Raw genomic sequence first — 18,484 nt, 5'->3', positions numbered from 1 at the left:
GCTCAGCTGGAGTGATCTGCAAAGCGGGTTCTCCCAATCCCACATCATAACTGGGATGGGGAACCACGGAGCTTCTGAGCTGCAGGACTGCGGGAAGGCTGAGCCTCATGGCTGATATGGGTGGAGGGTTTGGGTTTCTTCATGACTTGCTTGCCTTACTTCTCATCACAGAGGGACAGTCTTCTCCAGAAGCCGTTGCTAACAGTACCCTCTGGAGCTGCCTCGGTGCAGCTCTCAAAGACAACATGTTGTGCTAAGCTAGGAGATCCACCACTCCCAGTGAATAGGTCTCATCCTTCCCATAAGCTCTTATAATACCTCAAGCATCAACAGCTCTGGGTCAGTTGGAAAAGACACAGTTTAGGAGCAGGGATAGTGGATAGTCAGCAGCTCCATGCACATTGTTCCCTTTCTTCTGCTCAAGAAAAAGCCCATGTCTGAGTGAGAAAAAAATGCTATGTAGGAGCTCACTCCACTCACCTTGTACTGAATCCGAAAGACCCATGGGAAGGCACAGGGGCAGAAACTCTTTGTACCCTATTGCTGCTCCAGCTGAGTAACCCTCTCTGCATTTGTGTTCTGCAGACTGAAGATTATCTCAAGCACAAGATCAGAAGCAGGCCTGAGCGATCAGACCTGGTCAATATGCACATTTTACAAGGTAAGACTTCCTGATTTATGCCTTCTCCCACATACCCCCTGCGTCTCCTGCCTCGTTACCAACATCTCTCCTGCCCCAGTTGAGTTCCTTTCAGGAATCCCATCACAATTATCTTTGTCCCAGCTGCTCATGAGAGGCAGATTCTAATGGGACACTTGTTGTACGGAATTAAGTCCAGACCTGGTCTTCAGCAGGCAAGACACACATTTATTCCCTGGCAGAAGCAGCCCCAAGACCATCTGATCTTTGTCCCGCCACTGGCAGGGACCAGTGTAAGTCGCTCCAGAGGACTGTGGATCGGAGAACAGCTGGGAGAATGGATCAGACAGAATTACCGAGTTCTGATCCTCATGAAAATCACACCCAGGACATTTGTTTTACAGGGAGCTGAAATCCCCATAGCAGGTGGCTGCCATACCCTCCCAAAGTGGAACATCTTATGTTTTGCCGTAATTCTGGATATGTGATAATTCCTGGCGATGCAGTCAATGACCCAAGCAGGGCCATGTGAAAGGGGTGAGCCCTGCTATCAGTCTGTGAGCTACAACAGCTCTCCCTTCTCCCATCCTGGCACGGCTCTTCTGCATCCCATCACGGACAGCAGAACACTGTGGTGTCCCTTGTTATCTCCAGAGATAATGAGCTCCTTAGGGACAGAGAGGATGTGCAGCCTCTCTCCTTGAGCTCTGTCAGTCCCCTGGAAGAAGCAGATCTCTCTCTGGCAACTGTAACTCCTGGCCCTTGCTCTCAGCATGGGTGAAGTCTGTATTTCTTTTTCCCTTGGCGTGCAGAAGGGCTGAGCCGGAGACCCCGTGCTGCTGCCTTACATCCCCCTCTCCATCCTTAAAACGAGACAGAAGAATTGACCGTTTAACAGGTGGAAAGTTAACGGTCAATAACTCAGGTTAAATAATAGGAGCATTACAAACTGGAGTGGGGTCCCGGGGGCTATAGAGCAGATGTGGAGGCAGCTGCAGTCACCAGACATGGACAGAGCCAGTGGGACACAGCTGGAGGAGAGGTGGAGCAGAGACTGCCTGGCTGGACGTGGAGCACACTGGCTGTGTTAGCAGACACACACCTCTCATCCAGAGCCCTGCTCACACCTCTGCCCATCATGCTCAGCATTGCATGGAGGTATTCCCTGAGGTTTAAGGGACTCAAATGTCCCTTTGCTTTATAACAGAGCCTAGAGATGCTGGAAATTGGCCTGCTGAGGCACTTTCTATCATCTAAATACCTTCTATTACTGTTCATCTTAAAGAACTCGTGTCTGTTCACTGTCCTGTGTAGTCTGAGGGGTTGGAACGGGATGATCTTTAAGGTCCCTTCCAACCCAAACCATTCCATGACTCTCCAATTCTGTGCTTAGGTTTTGGCTGCAGCCAAGCAGGGCGGTGGTGAAGGGTGAGCCCATCCTTGCCAAGCACTGCCCTTACGGATGCCCCATGTCCTGAACTGATGCTTTCTATTTGGCCTTTTAGACTCAGTTGCGGAGGGGTCCATTCAGTCTACTCAAATGAAGCTGAAAAGAGCCCGGCTGGCAGATGATCTCAATGAGAAGATTGCTCTCAGGCCGGGTCCTTTGGAGCTGGTGGAGAAGAATATTATTCCTGTCGACTCAGCTGTGAAAGAGGCCATAAAAGGTAGTGGAAGTAAGCGTGCATGTGAGTGTGGCATGGCACTGGCAAGGTTATGAGGATGTACCACAGCGACTGCAGAAGGTGACCAACCTGGAGTTAAAAGCTGCATTTATTGTTTAAATTTTATTATTTTCACAGTCCAGTACAGCCTGTGCTGTCTTACCCAGACCTACGAAAAGAACTCCTAGAGCAATGACCGTGGAAGCATGTGCGGTTGTTCAGCCATGTCTCCTCAGAAAGAACTTCCTTTCTCAAACCCCTTCCTTCTCCAAGGTTTGGAGAGCATAAACGATACTGCTGAGACAGGATGTTCCTTCCTCCCTCTCATGGGAGAGGACCCGAGCGCACATGTATCGTTGTGAGGTCAGCCTGGACTCTCCCATTTGTGCCCTGACAAGCTTTTACATCCCGGTAGGCGAAGGTGGAGTGGCCCCAGTTCAAGAAGTCTCTTTTTCATCCACTACTGCTGGTGGAAAGACCCAACAGAGTAGGATGCTGCATGGCTGGGAGAGGGAAATCATCCCTGGGAGGCTACAGTACTGGGGAACACGAGGAGACACCTGCACCCCAAAGCAGGATACACTCCTACCAACCAGTCCTCAGCCCTTGGCTTTTGCCCGAGCTTGGTTTTCCCCCAGCTGGAGGAGGCAGGCAGAATCCTCCGCAATTATTTCTCCTGTGCTGCCGCAGGGAGGCTGGTGTGGGAGCAAACCCAAAGCCAAAAGGACTCAGATTTTGACTCAGTACCGGGACTGGGAGGTTCAAAAGCAGAGAAAGGAGCAGGAAAGCCAGCAGGGTCCTGCAGGAGCAGGACAGCAGCCGGTGTTTCTGGAGCCTGGGGTCACCTCCACATGTCCAGATTTGCCCTTGGGTCTCAACTGAGGCACTGAGAGATGCTTTGGCATCTGGGAACACTCTGTTCTGCTGCTCCTGGTTCCTCAATTCATGGGATTATTTCCGTTGACATAATGTCATGCTAAGTGCCTGTTCCGGGGCTCGGAGCAAGCTGACAGTGGCAGGCCTCTGGGACAGGAGGAGGCTTTGAATGACCAGAGTGATGCTGAAATTGGGAATAGAAGCAGAAAGCACTTTGATTTTGGTTTCATTTCAGAAAGCAGCATAAACGACATGAAATATCCCAGGCTCAGATACCGCTCTGTCCTGCCATGCAATTGTTCCTGCTCTTGTTTTCCTGCTGGGAAGCGCTCACAGTGTTCGTACAGTGACTTCTCCAGGCTGGTCCTTGAGCTGCTCTCTTTCCAGCTCTTGCCTTTGAAAGTGAAATGTTCCAGGACTCTGTCTGAAGAGGAATTTTTAAGGAGAGTTCAAGTAAAATCTCTCCAACCACTTATCGAAAGAGAGAAGAGTCGGAAAAAAAAGTTCTAAAATATTTCCCCTTTATAAACATTCAAGGCAGTTTTCGCATAATTTTATCCCCTGGCTTAGAGGCTGGGCAAGCGTGGGGGAAGCTTGAACAGTTTCCCTCCAGCTGCCTTGTCAGGAGCTTGTGGTAAACAGAGATTTACAGGACAAAACTGTTAAAAACAAAAAGTCTGGCTTAAAACAATTTGCTCAATTTTAAATTCCTCCCTTTCGCAATGCGCTTCTATCGCATTGCTGGGGAAAAAAAAAAACCCGTGTCCTGTCAGCCAGTTTTATCCTGCTCAGGGTGAAACGCTGAGCGCATTGGGGTCAGACATGAAGTTGTTTGGTACTGTTGGGTACCGTGAGCAGGAGGTGGTGCACCTGCACCAGGAACAATTCCAACCCTTAGGTTTCTGCAGAGAAAACCTAATCCTCAGGCTGAAGGATGCTCGAGCTGATTTTCAGAGGTGCCTCGTGGTGCTGATGGTTTGGGGCGAAGTGCTGAGCAGCAAAGCAGAGAGGAGCACCGGCGCTTCTGAACATTGAGCCTTTTGTTTTTACAATACCAGAAAGATGACAGGGTTTAAAATCATTTTGCTTTAACCTTGGAATCTCGACTGTTTATACAGTGGAAAGTTCAGCTGACGTGTTCCTCTAATCACCTCCGGCAGGGTGAGCAGAAAGTGCCAGACCCCAACCGAAAGCCCTGACATCCCAGTGACAGGAGGCCGCCAGTGCCCTACATAGCTGAGCAGTGATATAAGAACCTTTTTTCACCAGGTCCTTGTCATCACTTTGTCCAATACTCTTGAGAGGACAATACCCAGTGCATTAGAAACAGCCCTGAGCAAACACCATTCTGCTTGAGATTACAGCAGAGACATGGGATCGGGAAACAATACGGTCAGCCTGGGGCTGGCCAAGAGCAGGACAGATAAGGGCAGCATTCCCCACCCAGCACAGGCCCCCGTATCAAGCAGCAGGATGCAGCACATTCCTGCCGTGCTCTGGGCTGCCACTGTGTCCTGAAGGTCCTTTGGGCTCCAGGCTTTGGCACCATTTCTCAACGCGTGCTCATGAAATGCCAGCCCGGTGGGAGTGTTGCAGATCCACAGATTCCATCCCTTGCTCAGTGTCGTTTTTCCTAAGAGAGGATGCCCACCATCGTCTACAGGCATGGGGAGCACTCTGGTAGACTGGATAGGTGTTGACCACACAGGCTTGCTTTCCCTCAGGGAAGACCCTGTTTGGGAGAGGGTTTCCGGGGATATATGAGAAGCTCCATGCGCTGGAGAACAGGGAAATGCTCTCCACTTGCTCTCCTATTCCTCACCCTCATGGTGGCTGGGCAGCACCTCGGGGCAGGGAGCCAGGACGCTCTGCTTCCTCACCCACCCTGGCACCACGAGCCGGAGCAAGCCGAGATAACCCTTATCTCTCAGATAGGGGCAGGGGTCAGAGCAGGAGGGTGTGCGGCAGTGAGAAGGCACACATTGCTAGACCGGCAGCAAGGACAGGTGGAACCTTGTCGCCGGACCTTTCCCATTTCCCTATTTGTCACCTCGCTATCGGCATGCCAAGCTGCCTGACAAATGCCAGACGTGAGCAGGAGGAGATTACGAGTGTGGTCACACTGCTCCTTCCTCTACCCCCACCTGCAGCCCCCCACCCCCACCCCCGAGGCTCACATGAGACCTTTTCTTTCTCAGCACTTTATTTATCAGCAAAAGACGGAGGTCGAGAGCTCTTGCCCATCTGACCAGGAGATAGCGTGCCGGGCGCTTTGCAGACACGGGCAGTGTCTGGAGCATCGGGAAGCAATGGTAGTGGTTTGAAACACACCATGTGTTGTGGAGATAGGACGAGGGGGAACGGGTATAAACTGGAGAGGGGCAGATTTGGACTGAACATAAGGAAGAATTTCTTCACCATAGGAGTGATGAGGCCCTGGCCCAGGTTGCCCAGGGAAGCTGTGGCTGCCCCATCCCTGGAGGTGTTCAAGGCCGGGTTGGATGGGCCTTGGGCAGCCTGAGCCAGTGGGAGGTGTCCCTGCCCATGGAACCAGGATATCTTTAAGGTCCCTTCCAACCCTAACTATTCTATGATTTTATGATTCTATGTTGGTGAAGCTTGCGGACAGAGACAGTATCTGGAAGCCTCTGTTCAGCAGCAGCTGGGTCCACGCATGTTGGTTCTCATGCATTTATGGGTCCCCTACTTGGTGGATTTCAACTTCAGTTCTTCTGCCGAGGACAGGATCTCACTCATGGTCTGGGCCCACAGTTGTGATGCTCAGCTGACAGGGAGGGCGATGCTAACGCCCCCGTCCCCATCTCATCCCAACAATGGGTAGGATGGTAGAGCTGCTTCTGTGCCAGCCCCTCCTGCCTTTGAAAAGCCCTCTGTCCGTGACACTCCAGGCTCCCTGGAGGCCTCCTGAGCAACGTGGGCCATGGCACAGTCCAGGAGCTGATGCCACCTCCTCTCCCACCAGCCTCAGGAGCTGCCCCAGCACATGGGTGGGATGGAAGATGTCTGAGCCCCTGCAGCCGGGTCTGGAGGAGGTGGGCAGAAGCTCACAGCCCCCAGAGCTCACCCTGTGCCCCCTCTTCCCCGCAGGCACCCAGGGCAGCTTCCCCAAGGCAAGCGATGCCTTCGCCTTCGAGGAGGACAGCAGCAACGACGGGCTCAGCCCGGAGCAGCCACGCAGCGAGGACTCCCCGGGCTCCACCGAGTCGGCAGCCGGAGCCAAAGCCCCAGAGCCACCTCCCGCTGCCCCCACCGGGGTCGTCCAGGTGGGGACTGGGGTCTCTGCCTCACAGATGAGGGTGGGATGGGATGGGATGGGATGGGATGGAGTGGGATGGGGATGGAGGTGGGATAGGATGCGATAGGGTGGGGATGGGGATGGGGATGGGATGGAGATGGGGATAGGAATGGGACAGGGATGGGATGGAGATGGGGATGGGGAGGGGATGGGATGGGATGGGGAGGAGATGGGATGGGGATGGGGTGAGGATGGGGATGGGATGGGATGGGGAGGTGATGGGGAGGGGATGGGAAGGGAATGGGGATGGGATAGGGATTGGGATGGGATGGAGATGGGTATGGCAGGACGGGGACTGCACAGCGGCGGCGCGCCCCCTGCTGGTGACATCGGGTACTGCAGGCGCGGGATGAGCCGAGAGGGGACTGGAATGAACTGGACTGGAGTGGGAGAAACTGAAGGGACTGGGGGAAATGGGGTGGAAGAAACTGGAGGGACTGGGGGAAATGGGGTGGGAGAGACTGGAGGGACTGGGGGAAAGGAGGGACTCGGGGAATGGGGGAATGGGGCAACTGGGGTGGGGCGGACTGGAGATACTGGAGGAATGGGGGAACTGGGTTAAGAGAGACTGGAAATACCGTGGCACTGGGGTGAGAGAGACTGGAAGGACTGGGAGGAAAGGGGGAACTATACTGGGATGGGAGTGACTGGAGGGACTGGGGGGAATGGGTGAACTGGACTGAGATGGGAGTGACTGGAGGGACAGGGGCAGGACAGAGGTGGGCTCTGGGGACTGGGCTGTGGGACAGTGATGAGAGGAATGAAAATACAGGGCTGATATGGAATGGAGGGGGGTTGGGGTCTAGATCCGGGAGACAGTGGAGCTGGGAGGGGACTGAGCCTGGGAAAAGAGGGGTAGTGGACTGGGATAGACGTGGGGGTACTGGGATGGACTAAGGCAACTTGGATGGCCTAGGGGATGGAGACAGCATGGGGGAATAGGGTACCAGGTGCCCCTTGAGGGCAGAGCCCATCTGTCTCGGCCAGCCCCTGCCACCGGCCCCACATCCCCTCTTCCATTGCACAACTCGCTGTCCTTCGCAGGATCACGCCCCCAGCACTGACGGCCACACACCGGACCCAGCCTCGGCGCAGGGCAGCCAGTGCGACAGCCCCAAGCAGGCAGCGGCACAGGAGAGCCTACCCCTGCCCGTGCCCTCCGCAGTGAAGGTAATGCCTCCAGGCTCCCAGGAGAGGGGCCAAACCTGGGGCACCTGGCTGCAGCCTCACCTGAAGTGCCCGTGTGCCGCACGCCCCGGGGGTTGGGAGGTCCAGGAGTTTGGCTTTATGGCTTGGAATCATGCAGGGGGACAAACCTTGTGGTCTCACAATTTGACTCATTTTATCATGGTATAAGATGCTAGTATTGTACCCTGCAAAAGATGATGGCTCAGGTCCTGCGCTGGAAACATCCCCTGGGACAGGAGCAGACCGCTATACAAGGCAAAACTGAAATACCTTCTGAGCAAGAAGGGTCATTCTCCACCTCATGTGCTCTCCAGCACAACTGAGATGAGACATGGCACTGAGGGAGCCTCCATAGGGAAGCTCAGCAGCTCTTGGAGCTGGATCGTCAGGGTGCCAGCAGGAGCTGCCCTCTGCCTCAGCCCTCTGAGTTCTCACAGAGGTGGCAGAAGCTCTTCTCCCAGCTAATTCTTTTCCTTTTTGGACCAACAGTCCAAATCATCCAGTGACAGCAAAAACCGACACAAAAAGCCCAAGGACACCAAGCCCAAGGTGAAGAAGTTAAAGTATCACCAGTACATCCCTCCGGACCAGAAGGCAGAGAAGTCCCCTCCACCCATGGACTCAGCGTACGCCAGGCTCCTCCAGCAGCAGCAGCTTTTTCTGCAGCTCCAGATCCTGAGCCAGCAGCAGCAGCAGCAGCAGCAGCAGCATTTCAGCTACCCAGGGATGCACCAAGGCCAGCTACAGTGAGTGGCAATGTGTCAAAAGCAGGGTTTAGCCCTGTCTCCCTCGAGACTTCACCCTCCCATACCCACTGGTGCCAGTGCAGGGACAATAGATGCACACAAGTAAAATGTAAAAGCTTGGAGGCACAGCACAATGTTCTGCAAAGTGGCCTTGTGCAGTGGCTGGGACCTGCTGGGGGGTCACTGGCAGTCTCCTTACAGCCCAACCTGGTCTTCATAGAATCACAGAATCATAGAATCACTAGGCTGGAAAAGACCTTTGAGGTCATCAAGTCCAATCGTACCTGTCCACTACTAAACCAGATCCCTGAGCACTTCATCTACCTCTGTTTTAAACACCTCCAGGGGTGGTGACTCAACCACCTTCCTGGACAGCCTCTGCCAGTGCCTGAGAACCCTTTTCATAAGGAATTTTTTCCTGATGTGCAGTCTAAACCTGCCTTGCTTGAGGCCATTCCCTCTTGTCCTGTCACCTACCACTTGGGAGAGGAGACCAATGTCCACCTCTCTACAACCTCCATTCAGGCAGTAGTAGACAGTGATGAGGTCTCCCCTCAGCCTCCGCTTTACCACACTAAACAACCCCAGTTCCCTCAGCCGCTCCTCATAAGACTTGTTCTCCAGCCCCTCAGCAGCTTCGTTGCCCTTCTCTGGACAGACTCCAGAGCCTCAATGTCTTTCTTGCAGTGAAGGGCTCAGAACTGAACACAGGATTCGAGCTGCAATCTCACCACTGCCGAGTACAAGGGCAGAATCACTTCCCTGGTCGTGCTGGCCACGCTGTTTCCGATACAAGCCAAGATGCTATCGACCTTCTTGGCCTCCTGGGCCACTGCTGGCTTGTATCCGGTCAGCTGCCAACCCTTGGGGTTGATGGTTCTTCATGTCTCATACAGGAGATGGCAACCCAAAGGGGGCAGAGCGAGGGTACACTGGGCACAGAGACCCCGGGGGGGCAGTTGAGTTACCTCAAATCTCCTTTGTTATTTCAGGCAATCAAATGAGCAAATGGCCAAAAGTTCAAATTCTTCATCAACCTCTGTCAACACCACCCCTCTCTCTCCTGTGAAAACCACCTTTTCAGGCCAAACGTGTGCCTCATCTATCAAGCCAGGCCCTCTGCCATCTAACCTGGATGATCTGAAAGTGAGTGCAAACTTTGTCACCGCAGGAGCAGAATCTCATAGCCTGAGTGAGCTTTGCTACCCCTGAAGCGTCAGTGCAGTGCCGTGGGCTGAGCTGGCCGGGAGCATTACAGACCAGCAAACCAGACCCACCCTGCTAGGAGCACACCCTGGAGCACATCAAGCTGGATCAGCCACTGCTCAGCTTGAGGGTCACTGAGAACATGACTTTGCTGCCTTGCGAGTGGCTCCTGAGTGCATTGCTCCAGGGCACGAATCAGCAACTCTTGGGCACACCTTGAGGCCAAGGCTGTGAGGCTGAGGGCTAAAGATGAGCTGTGCTGCTGCTTCTGCAGCTCATGGCTCCATACCTTCTCTGGTTTTATGTTGGACACCATGGATGTTGCTAGCAGACCAGCCAGAAAATAGGAGGTCAGAGCATACCCCACTCAGCGACAGCTTCTCAGTGGTAGATACCCCATCCCTGGAAACATTCCAGGTCCCTCCAGTCCCTCCATCCTAGAGTCTGCAGCTCCAAGTGCTGCTTTGAACAGTACCCAAAGCTCTTGTGTGGGCAAGACAGGCAGGGCCTAAGGGAAAACCACTCGTATTAGTGGTTCTTTCATTCTTTGGTAGTGGAGCCTCAGCCATGGGCAAGGCCAAGTCCTTTTAGGGACAGACACCTGGGACAATACTCATTATTAGAGAAAGAAATAAGGTAGAAATGCATTAGTTTGGCCATAGCAATGCTCCAGCTCAAATGCCTGAACCGTGGGCCGATGCCAGAATACAGAGTAGTTCAGGAGCTAAAAGGTGCCATCAGGTCATTCCTGGTCTGTGTGAAAGTTCTCTGCTCCTGTAGAAACCTACTGGTAGGAAGGGAATCTTGGGTTACTTCCATGGGCCAAGGATAACTGCTGATTCATGAAGTGTAGTCAGTTCCTGGAGGAAGGAAGAAGGTTTTCCTGCTAGGAAAGGTCAAGGTCGTGCAGGACATGCAGTGGTCAGGGCTGCGCGTGGTGACTCTGGTGACTGCAGGTGTGCCAGTGAGTGCCTGGGGGGAGGTCAGAGCTTTAAAGCAGGAGGCTGGGAGATCTGAGACTCCTTGTTAGAAATGTTGTGTTTCTAAAGGGCTCCTCTGCCATTAGGACTGATTGTTGGTGACTTTCCTTCTAGGTGTCGGAACTGAGACAGCAGCTCCGAATACGAGGCCTGCCTGTGTCAGGTACCAAAACAGCGCTGATGGAACGACTGCGGCCCTTCCAGGAGTGCGGCAGCAACGCTGTGCCAAACTTCAGTGAGATCACTACCGTCACCTTCCCAGTCACCCCAACAAGCACCCTGTCAGGTTACCAGTCACAGTCCTCCACCAGCATGTTATCCAATGGCTTCTACCACTTCGGTAGCACCAGTTCCACCCCACCCATCTCTCCAGCCTCCTCCGACCTCTCTGTGAGTGGCTCTTTGCCAGACACCTTCAACGATGGGCCCATGTCTTCTCCCCAGTTTGCTCTCCAGCCATCTCCAGTTCATGGCAACGCTGAAGAAAGCCTCATGAGCAGCATGAATGGAGGGAGCATCCAGCTGGAGCTGGAAGGGATTGACACAGAGAAAGACAAGATGCTGGTGGAGAAGCAGAAGGTCATCAATGAACTGACATGGAAGCTGCAGCAAGAGCAGAGGCAGGTGGAAGAGTTACGGATGCAGCTCCAGAAGCGAAAGAGAAGCAACGGCCTTGAGGAGAAGCAGCAGCCCGCTCAGCATTTCTTTGGTGTCCCCATCAAGCAAGAAAATGCAGTGTCCAGCTGTCCATTTGCATCCAAACAAACTGCCTTGAAAGGCCAAGCCAGCAGCTCGGATAAGTTAAGTAACTGTGGGGTGCAGCAGCTGCCTCACATTGTAAATAGCCACTGCTTGGAGCCCGCAGGGCAAAGCACCATCACCTCCTCAACATTCCTGAGCCCGCAGTGCTCCCCGCAGCACTCTCCACTCGGAGCTGCCAAGAGCCCTCAGCACATCAGCCTCCCGCCGTCCCCCAACAGCCACTATCTCCTCTCGGTGTCCCCTGGCTCGCAGGCAGAAGGGCGCAGCGGGTCCCCGCAGACCAACAGTTGCCTTCGCCCAGCATCAGTAAGTGGAGGGCACCCCAAGTGGCACCGCAGCGGTGAAGGCGCTGGTGTCTGCGGGCAGTCAGCCAGACATCCCAGTTTGAGTCCTTTCGTATCAGACCTGGACTGCTGACCCCCAGGGTGGGCACCCAGGGGGGCACAGCAGCATGTGGGGCTGCCTGGGAGGGCAGAGCGTAGCCCAGATGGGCAACAGGTCGGAAAGTGATGGGCACTGCAGGGTCCTTTGCAGGGCATCTCCTGGGAGGTCCTGCTGCCACCGCACCCAGCTGTTCTGGGTGGGGGTCACAGCACAGCTCCATGCCCCGGGGAGCCGAGCACAGCTCCTTCTGCCCTGGAGGAGCTCTGGCATGGCTCCTTCTGCCCTGGAGGAGCTCTGGCATGGCTCCTTCTGCCCTGGAGGAGCTCTGGCGTAGCTCCTTCCGCCCTGGAGGAGCTCTGGCACGGCTCCCCTCTTCCCCAGAAGACCCCAGCACAGCTCTCTCTGCCCCTGGGTGAGCACTGGCAAAGCTCCTTGTATCCTGGGAGAGTCCTGGCACAGCTCCCTCGGCCCTGGGGGAGCATCGGCACAGCTTCTTCTGCCCTGAAAGAGCCCTAACTCAGCTGCCTCCCCCTTTCAGAGGGAAGACCTGGCACAGCTTGCTGTGCCCCTGGGGGACTCCTGGCACAGCTCCCCCTGCCCCATGAAGCCCCGGCATGGCTCCCTCCACCCTGGGGAAGCCCTGGCACAGCTCCCTCTTCCTTGTGGAGCCCTGGCAAAGCTCTATCCACAGCAGGAAAGCTCCAGCACTGATCCCTCAGCCCCTGGGAAAGCCCTGGCGCAGCTTCCTACCCCCCCAGGCGAGCTCTGCTGCAGTGTTTCAGGTCTTTCCAACATCTTGCTGAGCCATTGCTGCTCCTAGCAGCGTGCGAGAGATTTTGACTGCTGGGTTCAAGGAGAGCAGTTTCCCCAGTCATATGGGAAGTCTTTTCTTGGGAAGATAAGAGCAAGGTTTGCAGCTGGGGTCTGCAGTCAGGTAGATCTCCTCACCAGGCAACCAGCGAGTTGTCCCTTCAGCATCCGCCACTCTTCACTCAGCCCTAAGGACAGGTATGAAAGCCTGGAGAGGGACACGTGCTGCCAACACACAGAAAGCAGCACAAAGCGCTGCAGATCACAGCCCAGATTCACCCCAACACCCTGCAAGCCAGCAGCAATACCTGTAAAACACACACAGAGTGATGCAGGAACACTGCGCTCAGGGGAAATGTGCAGCAAGTGCACGCTGAGTGTACGACAGCCACACAGAGGAGCGACAGCCACGGCAAAACACACAGCGCTTGAGCAGGGCAGCTCAGGGATCGCATTCCCACCCGTAGCAGTGGGTTGCAGTGCTGCAAGGTGGCAGAAATGGGATGCAGCGTTGTCTCTAAACCATGCAGACCAGCAACGAAGCTGGTGAAGGAGCTGGAGAATAAGTCATACGAGGAGCGGCTGAGGGAACTGGGGTTGTTTAGCCTGGAGAACAGTCTACAACTGCCTGAAAGGAGGTTGTGGAGAGGTGGGTGTTGGTCTCTTCACCCAAGTGATAGGTGGTGGGCTAGGGGAGGTTCCCTCCCATGGCAGGGAGATGGAACTGGATGGGCTTTAATGTTCCTTCCAACGCAAACTATTCTGTGATTCTATGATATTGCAGGTGTTTGGCACAGGGAAAGGTTAGGTGCTGGCTTAGTGACTCTTTCGAGTGATCTTCCCTGGCCTGGGCTCTGTGAGCTGCCCTGGAGGTGGTGGTGATGGAGATGGTCCCCAGGAGGGGCTGGGAGGCAGCTGGCACCCAGTGAAGTGCTGTACACTGGTTGAGTGCAGCCGACCAGCGGAATCTCCTTTCTCTCACCCTCTTCCTCTGCACGTTCATGGCCCGACCAAGCACCAGGATGCTCTGCACGTCACGCCTGTGTTCCAGCAGCAACCAGAGGTCAGCCTGGTCCTGTGTCTCAGAGCTAGGCTGCCAGAGCTTATTTACCACTCCCTCCCCTGCCCACTTTGAGCTGCTTTGACCCACAAAATCCTTAGCTTCCCTGGCACCACTCTGGCTTCAGCAGGGGTGGAAGAGAGCTGGGCCTCCCACTGCGCCTCCCTGTGCATTGACTCCGTTTCCCTGTATTTCCCCACGCAGATGGCAGGTCAAAAGTTTTCTATTCCATCCCCAAGTTTTTGTAAGTCAAGCCCAGTCCTCTCAGAGGTAAAGCAGCCTCCACCCTATGAGGACGCAGTAAAGCAGGTAACTGCATGGTTTTTATTTTCTACAGGGCTAGGGCTGTGCAGGGTGTTCTCAGGCAGTTGGTGTAACCCATCTCCAGGAGCTACCACCCCTTGTCGGGGCTCTGGGTGGAACAGACCTGTTTCCATCACTCTTGAAGTGACAGTCACTGAATGACTGCCACAAAGCACTCAGACACCTCATTGGATGGGGTAACATCTTCTGTGCCGAGGAAGGCACCGATCCTCCTCAGGATCTTGACATCTCCCAAAAATCCCCCAGGCCTTTGGTGTACTCTTCTTCGGGATGCTTAGTGCTATGCGAGAAACAGACTCTGGAGTCATCAGGAAACTTTACCTTCCTTCTTTAGCCCATTAGCAAAGTGCTAATTAGCTCCACGCCATCTGCCTCTCTTAGCCTTACTCTGGACCACTGTTTCCACAGGGAGGACTTTCTCCATCACCCATGAACCCCCAACTGCTTGTGTGTCAGCAGCCTTAGTGTCAGTCGTGACGGTGCCTATAGGAAAACAGAGCGATGATCTCGGCAGTGACAAAAATGAGCTTGTCTTGGCTGGCAGGGAGGCGTGCAGAAAGTCCTTCCAGACCCCGGTCAGGGAGAGGAGCGTGACAGCGCGTTATCCCCAGGGAGCTGCACGGAGTGCAAGGAAGCAGATGCCAGTGTGAGGTGCTGGGTCCCAAAAGTCAGTGTGTCCTGATGGCCATGGGAAGAGGCAGTCTGTGGTGGGCACTAAGCAGAGGGTCGGTGGGAGGAACCTTGCACCGTGCTCCCCGGATCTGCCGTGCTCGTCCCAGGGCCCTGCAGTGCTCACCTGAAAGCCACCGTGTTGGAGTGACATCTCTCCTGCATGGGAGAAAGCTTTCTGTGTGGTCTAGAGCCACCAACCTGGCTTGGCTGGAGGGATTTACGTTAGGAGTAACACCCTCTACTCTCCTCTTTGTCGTTTGCTGCAGCAGATGACACGAAGTCAGCAGATGGATGAGCTCCTGGACGTGCTGATTGAGAGTGGAGGTACGCACTGCTTCCCTGTTCCCCTCCAGGGCTCCCTCTCCAAGCCAGCATCAGTCTGTGGGGTTCAGTGCACTCTGTGCACCGAGCAGAGTTCACCGCAGCTTTGCTTTGTCCTCCCTGTGCCAGGAGCCACTGAGATGCAATCCAAAAGCGTATCGGCTCTCCCGGAGCCTGCTTGAGCAGACCTGGTGTGGGGTGGTCCAGGCTTGGTTATCGCCTCTGTAGCCTGTGCAGAGAGAAGGGGCGACAGGGCAGCAACCGCACGGCCAGCGCTGCCACCACCCTCCCCACACAGAGCCCCCAGTGTCCCCCACCATGCCCAGTGCCACCGGTGCCATCTCCTGCATCTCCTGGTGCTCTTTCCCACTCACCACCCACGCCCAACCCTGTGGGGACAGCTGCCGGTGCTCGTGCCCTGGGGACTGTTCCAAAGCCAGGGGGAGTGAGGTTAGAAAGCAGGAACGCGTGAGATTGCCCACAAGAAGGATGGGTGAGCAATGCCGGGGGGATTGGGTGGGCAGCAGGGCTCTGTAGGCTCATGTAGGAGAGCCCGGCTGGGGGCCTCTGGTGGTAGCCCTGGCCTGATAGTGGTGGGCACTGCCAGAGCACCTCAAACCCCTCTCATTTGTTGACAGAAATGCCAGCCAATGCCAAGGAAGATCGGTCCTGCCTCCAGAAAGTACCTCAGATAACGGTCTCCACAGGGAACTCCAGCGCTTCTCTGCCAAAGTCATCTGCCCCGTTCGAGCAGGTGTCCTCAGCCCAGCTGCCCTTCGAGCACTGTCCGGGCAGCAATGATGCTCACCTCGAAGTCCTGCTGAACGCCCACAGTCCCCTGGGGAGGGTCAGTGAAATCGCCCTGCTGAAGATGGGAGGAGAAGAGTCCCACTTTGAAGGGATGATGGAGGGGTTCTCCGGCAAAGCCGCAGATGAACTGCTCACCTCCCAGGAGATTTTACAGACTCCCCTCTCGCCCATGGAAACCCAGCTCTCCCCTTCCCCTGCCGATGGCTCTGGTTTACAAATGAGTTTCACTGAGTCTCCGTGGGAAACAATGGAGTGGCTGGACCTCACCCCCCCCAGCTCCGCCACCGGCTTTGGTTCGCTCACCCCAGCAGGTCCCAGCATCTTCAACATCGATTTCCTAGATGTCACCGACCTCAATCTAAACACCAGCATGGACCTGCACCTGCAGCACTGGTGAAAGGGAGGGGGTGGACGCAGGATCCTGTAAGCCTGCAGCAGCCAGCACAGTGTTTCTGTCGTGCCAGAGCACACACAGGGCTGATGTGCCACATCCAGGGGAAACTGGAGTCATTTTCCCACCATATAAACTTGTTTGAATTTCCAGTTACAGCAAATTGACAGCACAACAGCTCTGGTGCTTTGGTTTTCTTCCATCAACACCTCCCAGAGAGGATATCAGTGCCTTTAACAACACTTCTTTGGCTTGACAAGAACTTCAGTTTTGTTTCTCTTATCTCCCTCCCCCTCCCCCAGTTTTAGCAATCACTCTTGTGAGAACTGGAGCAGCTCATGACAAAACTGTGTGGTGAGGAGACCTCATCTGGACAGCAATGGGAAATCATGGAGAGGAGACACCATTGCTGTCTCCTCCTCTACTCCCCTCCTGCTGGTCCAGCCCTTTAGGCAGTCCTGCTGGGCTCATCTTGGCCATGCCCGGGGCCAGGGGTGTAGAAGCAGAGAGGCTCTGCCCAGCGAGGGTTCAAGCACACTTTGTACAGCCAGGCTTACCTTGCTTCCTTCCTCCTGGTCCTGAAGCTGTGCTGCCCAGCCCCTGTAAAGCTCTGCTCCAGGTGGATGAGAGATGGAGACCACCACCACGTTCATGGTGGCACCTTGACATGTCCTTTTGGTTCCTGGGGAGCTGAAAGCCCGGGAGCCGTCTCAGCTGCAGTCTGAACTGAATCAGGCCCGTGACCGTGGAGCAGAGAGCTTTGGGCATTGGTGGCAGCTGCTCAGGCTGTCGGTTCAGGTATCGAAGGGACACAGCACCCCGGTGGAGCTGCCGCGTCCTGGCTTGTGCGGTACAGACAAAGAGATGTGTAACGTGTTTTGGCCCAAGGTAGGAGCAAGTCATATGGAAAATACAGGCTTTGGAGGGGCTGTCCTTTGCACAGCCAGAAGCCAGGATGGATATCCACCACCTTGCATGACCTGGGAGCAGCCGGAGCCAGAAACAGGCACTCAGTGACCTGCAGCGGGGCAGGGCTGAGCAGGCCTTTGCATGGCTATGGTTTTGTGCAAGCGTCTGCTTTTGTCGCCTCCACTTCTCCTCTATCCAACCCTCCATCCTTCCTGCCATTCCTCCTTGATCTCCAGCAGTCATCCCCTTCTTCCCAAGGTTATTCCAGTGTCAGCGTTCACTCAGCCCAGAGCAAGGCCATCCGGAGAACAGCTGTGAATCACCGAGCCTGGAGGAGCTGGTTCTCCAGAAGCCGGAAGAGATGGATGCTCTCCTGCAGTGATGCCTCCCATTTGAAGTCACCAGCATTTCTCCTACGAGTCGCCGTGCAATATACTTCCTCAGGCTCTAGCGAGAAAGGAGCCTTTGCTTCTCTTCTTGGCCTTCACCAAAGAACTTGCTGCGGACTGTTTGACAGACACATCGACTTCTTTGCAATTCTGGTTTTGCCAAAGTAAATATTGTTGCTGACAAAGATTGTTAAACTATTTACAGACTGAGTGTATTTAATATTTGTGTTACTGGAAGGACAGCACCTCGGAGGCGCAGCAGCTGGGGAGGAGGAGGTCCAGCAGCCGTGGCTCCCGCAGGGATGCCGGAGCTGTCGGAGGAGGCTCTGCAGCCCCCGCTGTGTCTCCAGTTCATGGCCTTGTTGCATGCTGTATAAAGCACACGGCAGTCTCTGTCAAAGTCACTATTTAAAGCACCACTTTTCTATTGTACAAATGGTCACCGTGCACTGCTAGGATAGACGATCACAGGTTGTGTTGGGTTGGTTTTTTTTTTTTAAGTCATTTCTTTTTCTAAGTGAGACATTTTCCGAAGCTGGGAAGCTGGTCCGTGGGGAATATTAATGGCACTTGAAACAGAGTAGTGTTAGCTGCTCCACTGCGTCGTTGTACAGCGCTTTCCAGATAACTCTCAGCAAACCTGTTTCCTTATTTAAAGGGATGCTGTCAGCTTCAATCTTGTAAGCAAGCACATTTCCTTACTTATGTTACCAGTAACACCTTCATTATTAAAACCCCCTTTGTCTTGCCACTCGTCTGCTTGCAGTTTGCTGTTTGATTTCAGGCTCAGCCATCCCAGCAGGAACCATTCGGTATCAGCCCCACGTTCTGGGGCACTCACAGTCCTTACAAGAGCAGAAGTGTTTCTTCCACAGCGATAGTTTCTCCTGGAAGATTTCTAAACATCTAGCAGCACTCTCTTGTTTTTGAGGGGCTCTTCTTCTGTTGGCTTTGCTCTCCTGCAAACCTCCATCCTCAGGTCTGTGTCCCCTCCAAAGGCAATGGGTGCCACCCTGCCCCAACCCCTTGGGATTCT

The 18,484-nt window shown here is 54.6% G+C and overlaps 1 protein-coding gene across 14 annotated transcripts in view; it reads left to right on the top strand.

The window, feature by feature from the left end:
- The window catches only part of MYOCD (myocardin), a 250,145-nt gene extending 231,930 nt beyond the window's left edge, over positions 1–18,215 (top strand). For 11 of the 14 annotated variants that reach the window (XM_054083742.1, XM_054083748.1, XM_054083752.1 and 8 more), the window contains 10 exons: positions 586–661; positions 2,146–2,307; positions 6,289–6,464; positions 7,541–7,666; positions 8,174–8,430; positions 9,423–9,576; positions 10,731–11,684; positions 13,837–13,941; positions 14,895–14,952; positions 15,588–18,215. In XM_054083742.1, coding sequence (XP_053939717.1) covers positions 586–661; positions 2,146–2,307; positions 6,289–6,464; positions 7,541–7,666; positions 8,174–8,430; positions 9,423–9,576; positions 10,731–11,684; positions 13,837–13,941; positions 14,895–14,952; positions 15,588–16,156 — 2,637 coding nt within the window. In that variant the 3' untranslated portion in view covers positions 16,157–18,215. The remainder of the gene's footprint in view (positions 1–585; positions 662–2,145; positions 2,308–6,288; positions 6,465–7,540; positions 7,667–8,173; positions 8,431–9,422; positions 9,577–10,730; positions 11,685–13,836; positions 13,942–14,894; positions 14,953–15,587) is intronic. The other 3 variants (XM_054083743.1, XM_054083747.1, XM_054083746.1) reach the window with 3 other exon arrangements.
- Positions 18,216–18,484: the final 269 nt, after the last annotated feature.

This window comes from Cuculus canorus, chromosome 18 (assembly GCF_017976375.1).
Source record: "Cuculus canorus isolate bCucCan1 chromosome 18, bCucCan1.pri, whole genome shotgun sequence".
Taxonomy (NCBI): Eukaryota; Metazoa; Chordata; class Aves; order Cuculiformes; family Cuculidae; genus Cuculus; species Cuculus canorus.
The sequence above is the reverse complement of the archived record's forward strand: the minus strand, read 5'-3'. Positions and strand labels throughout refer to the sequence as shown.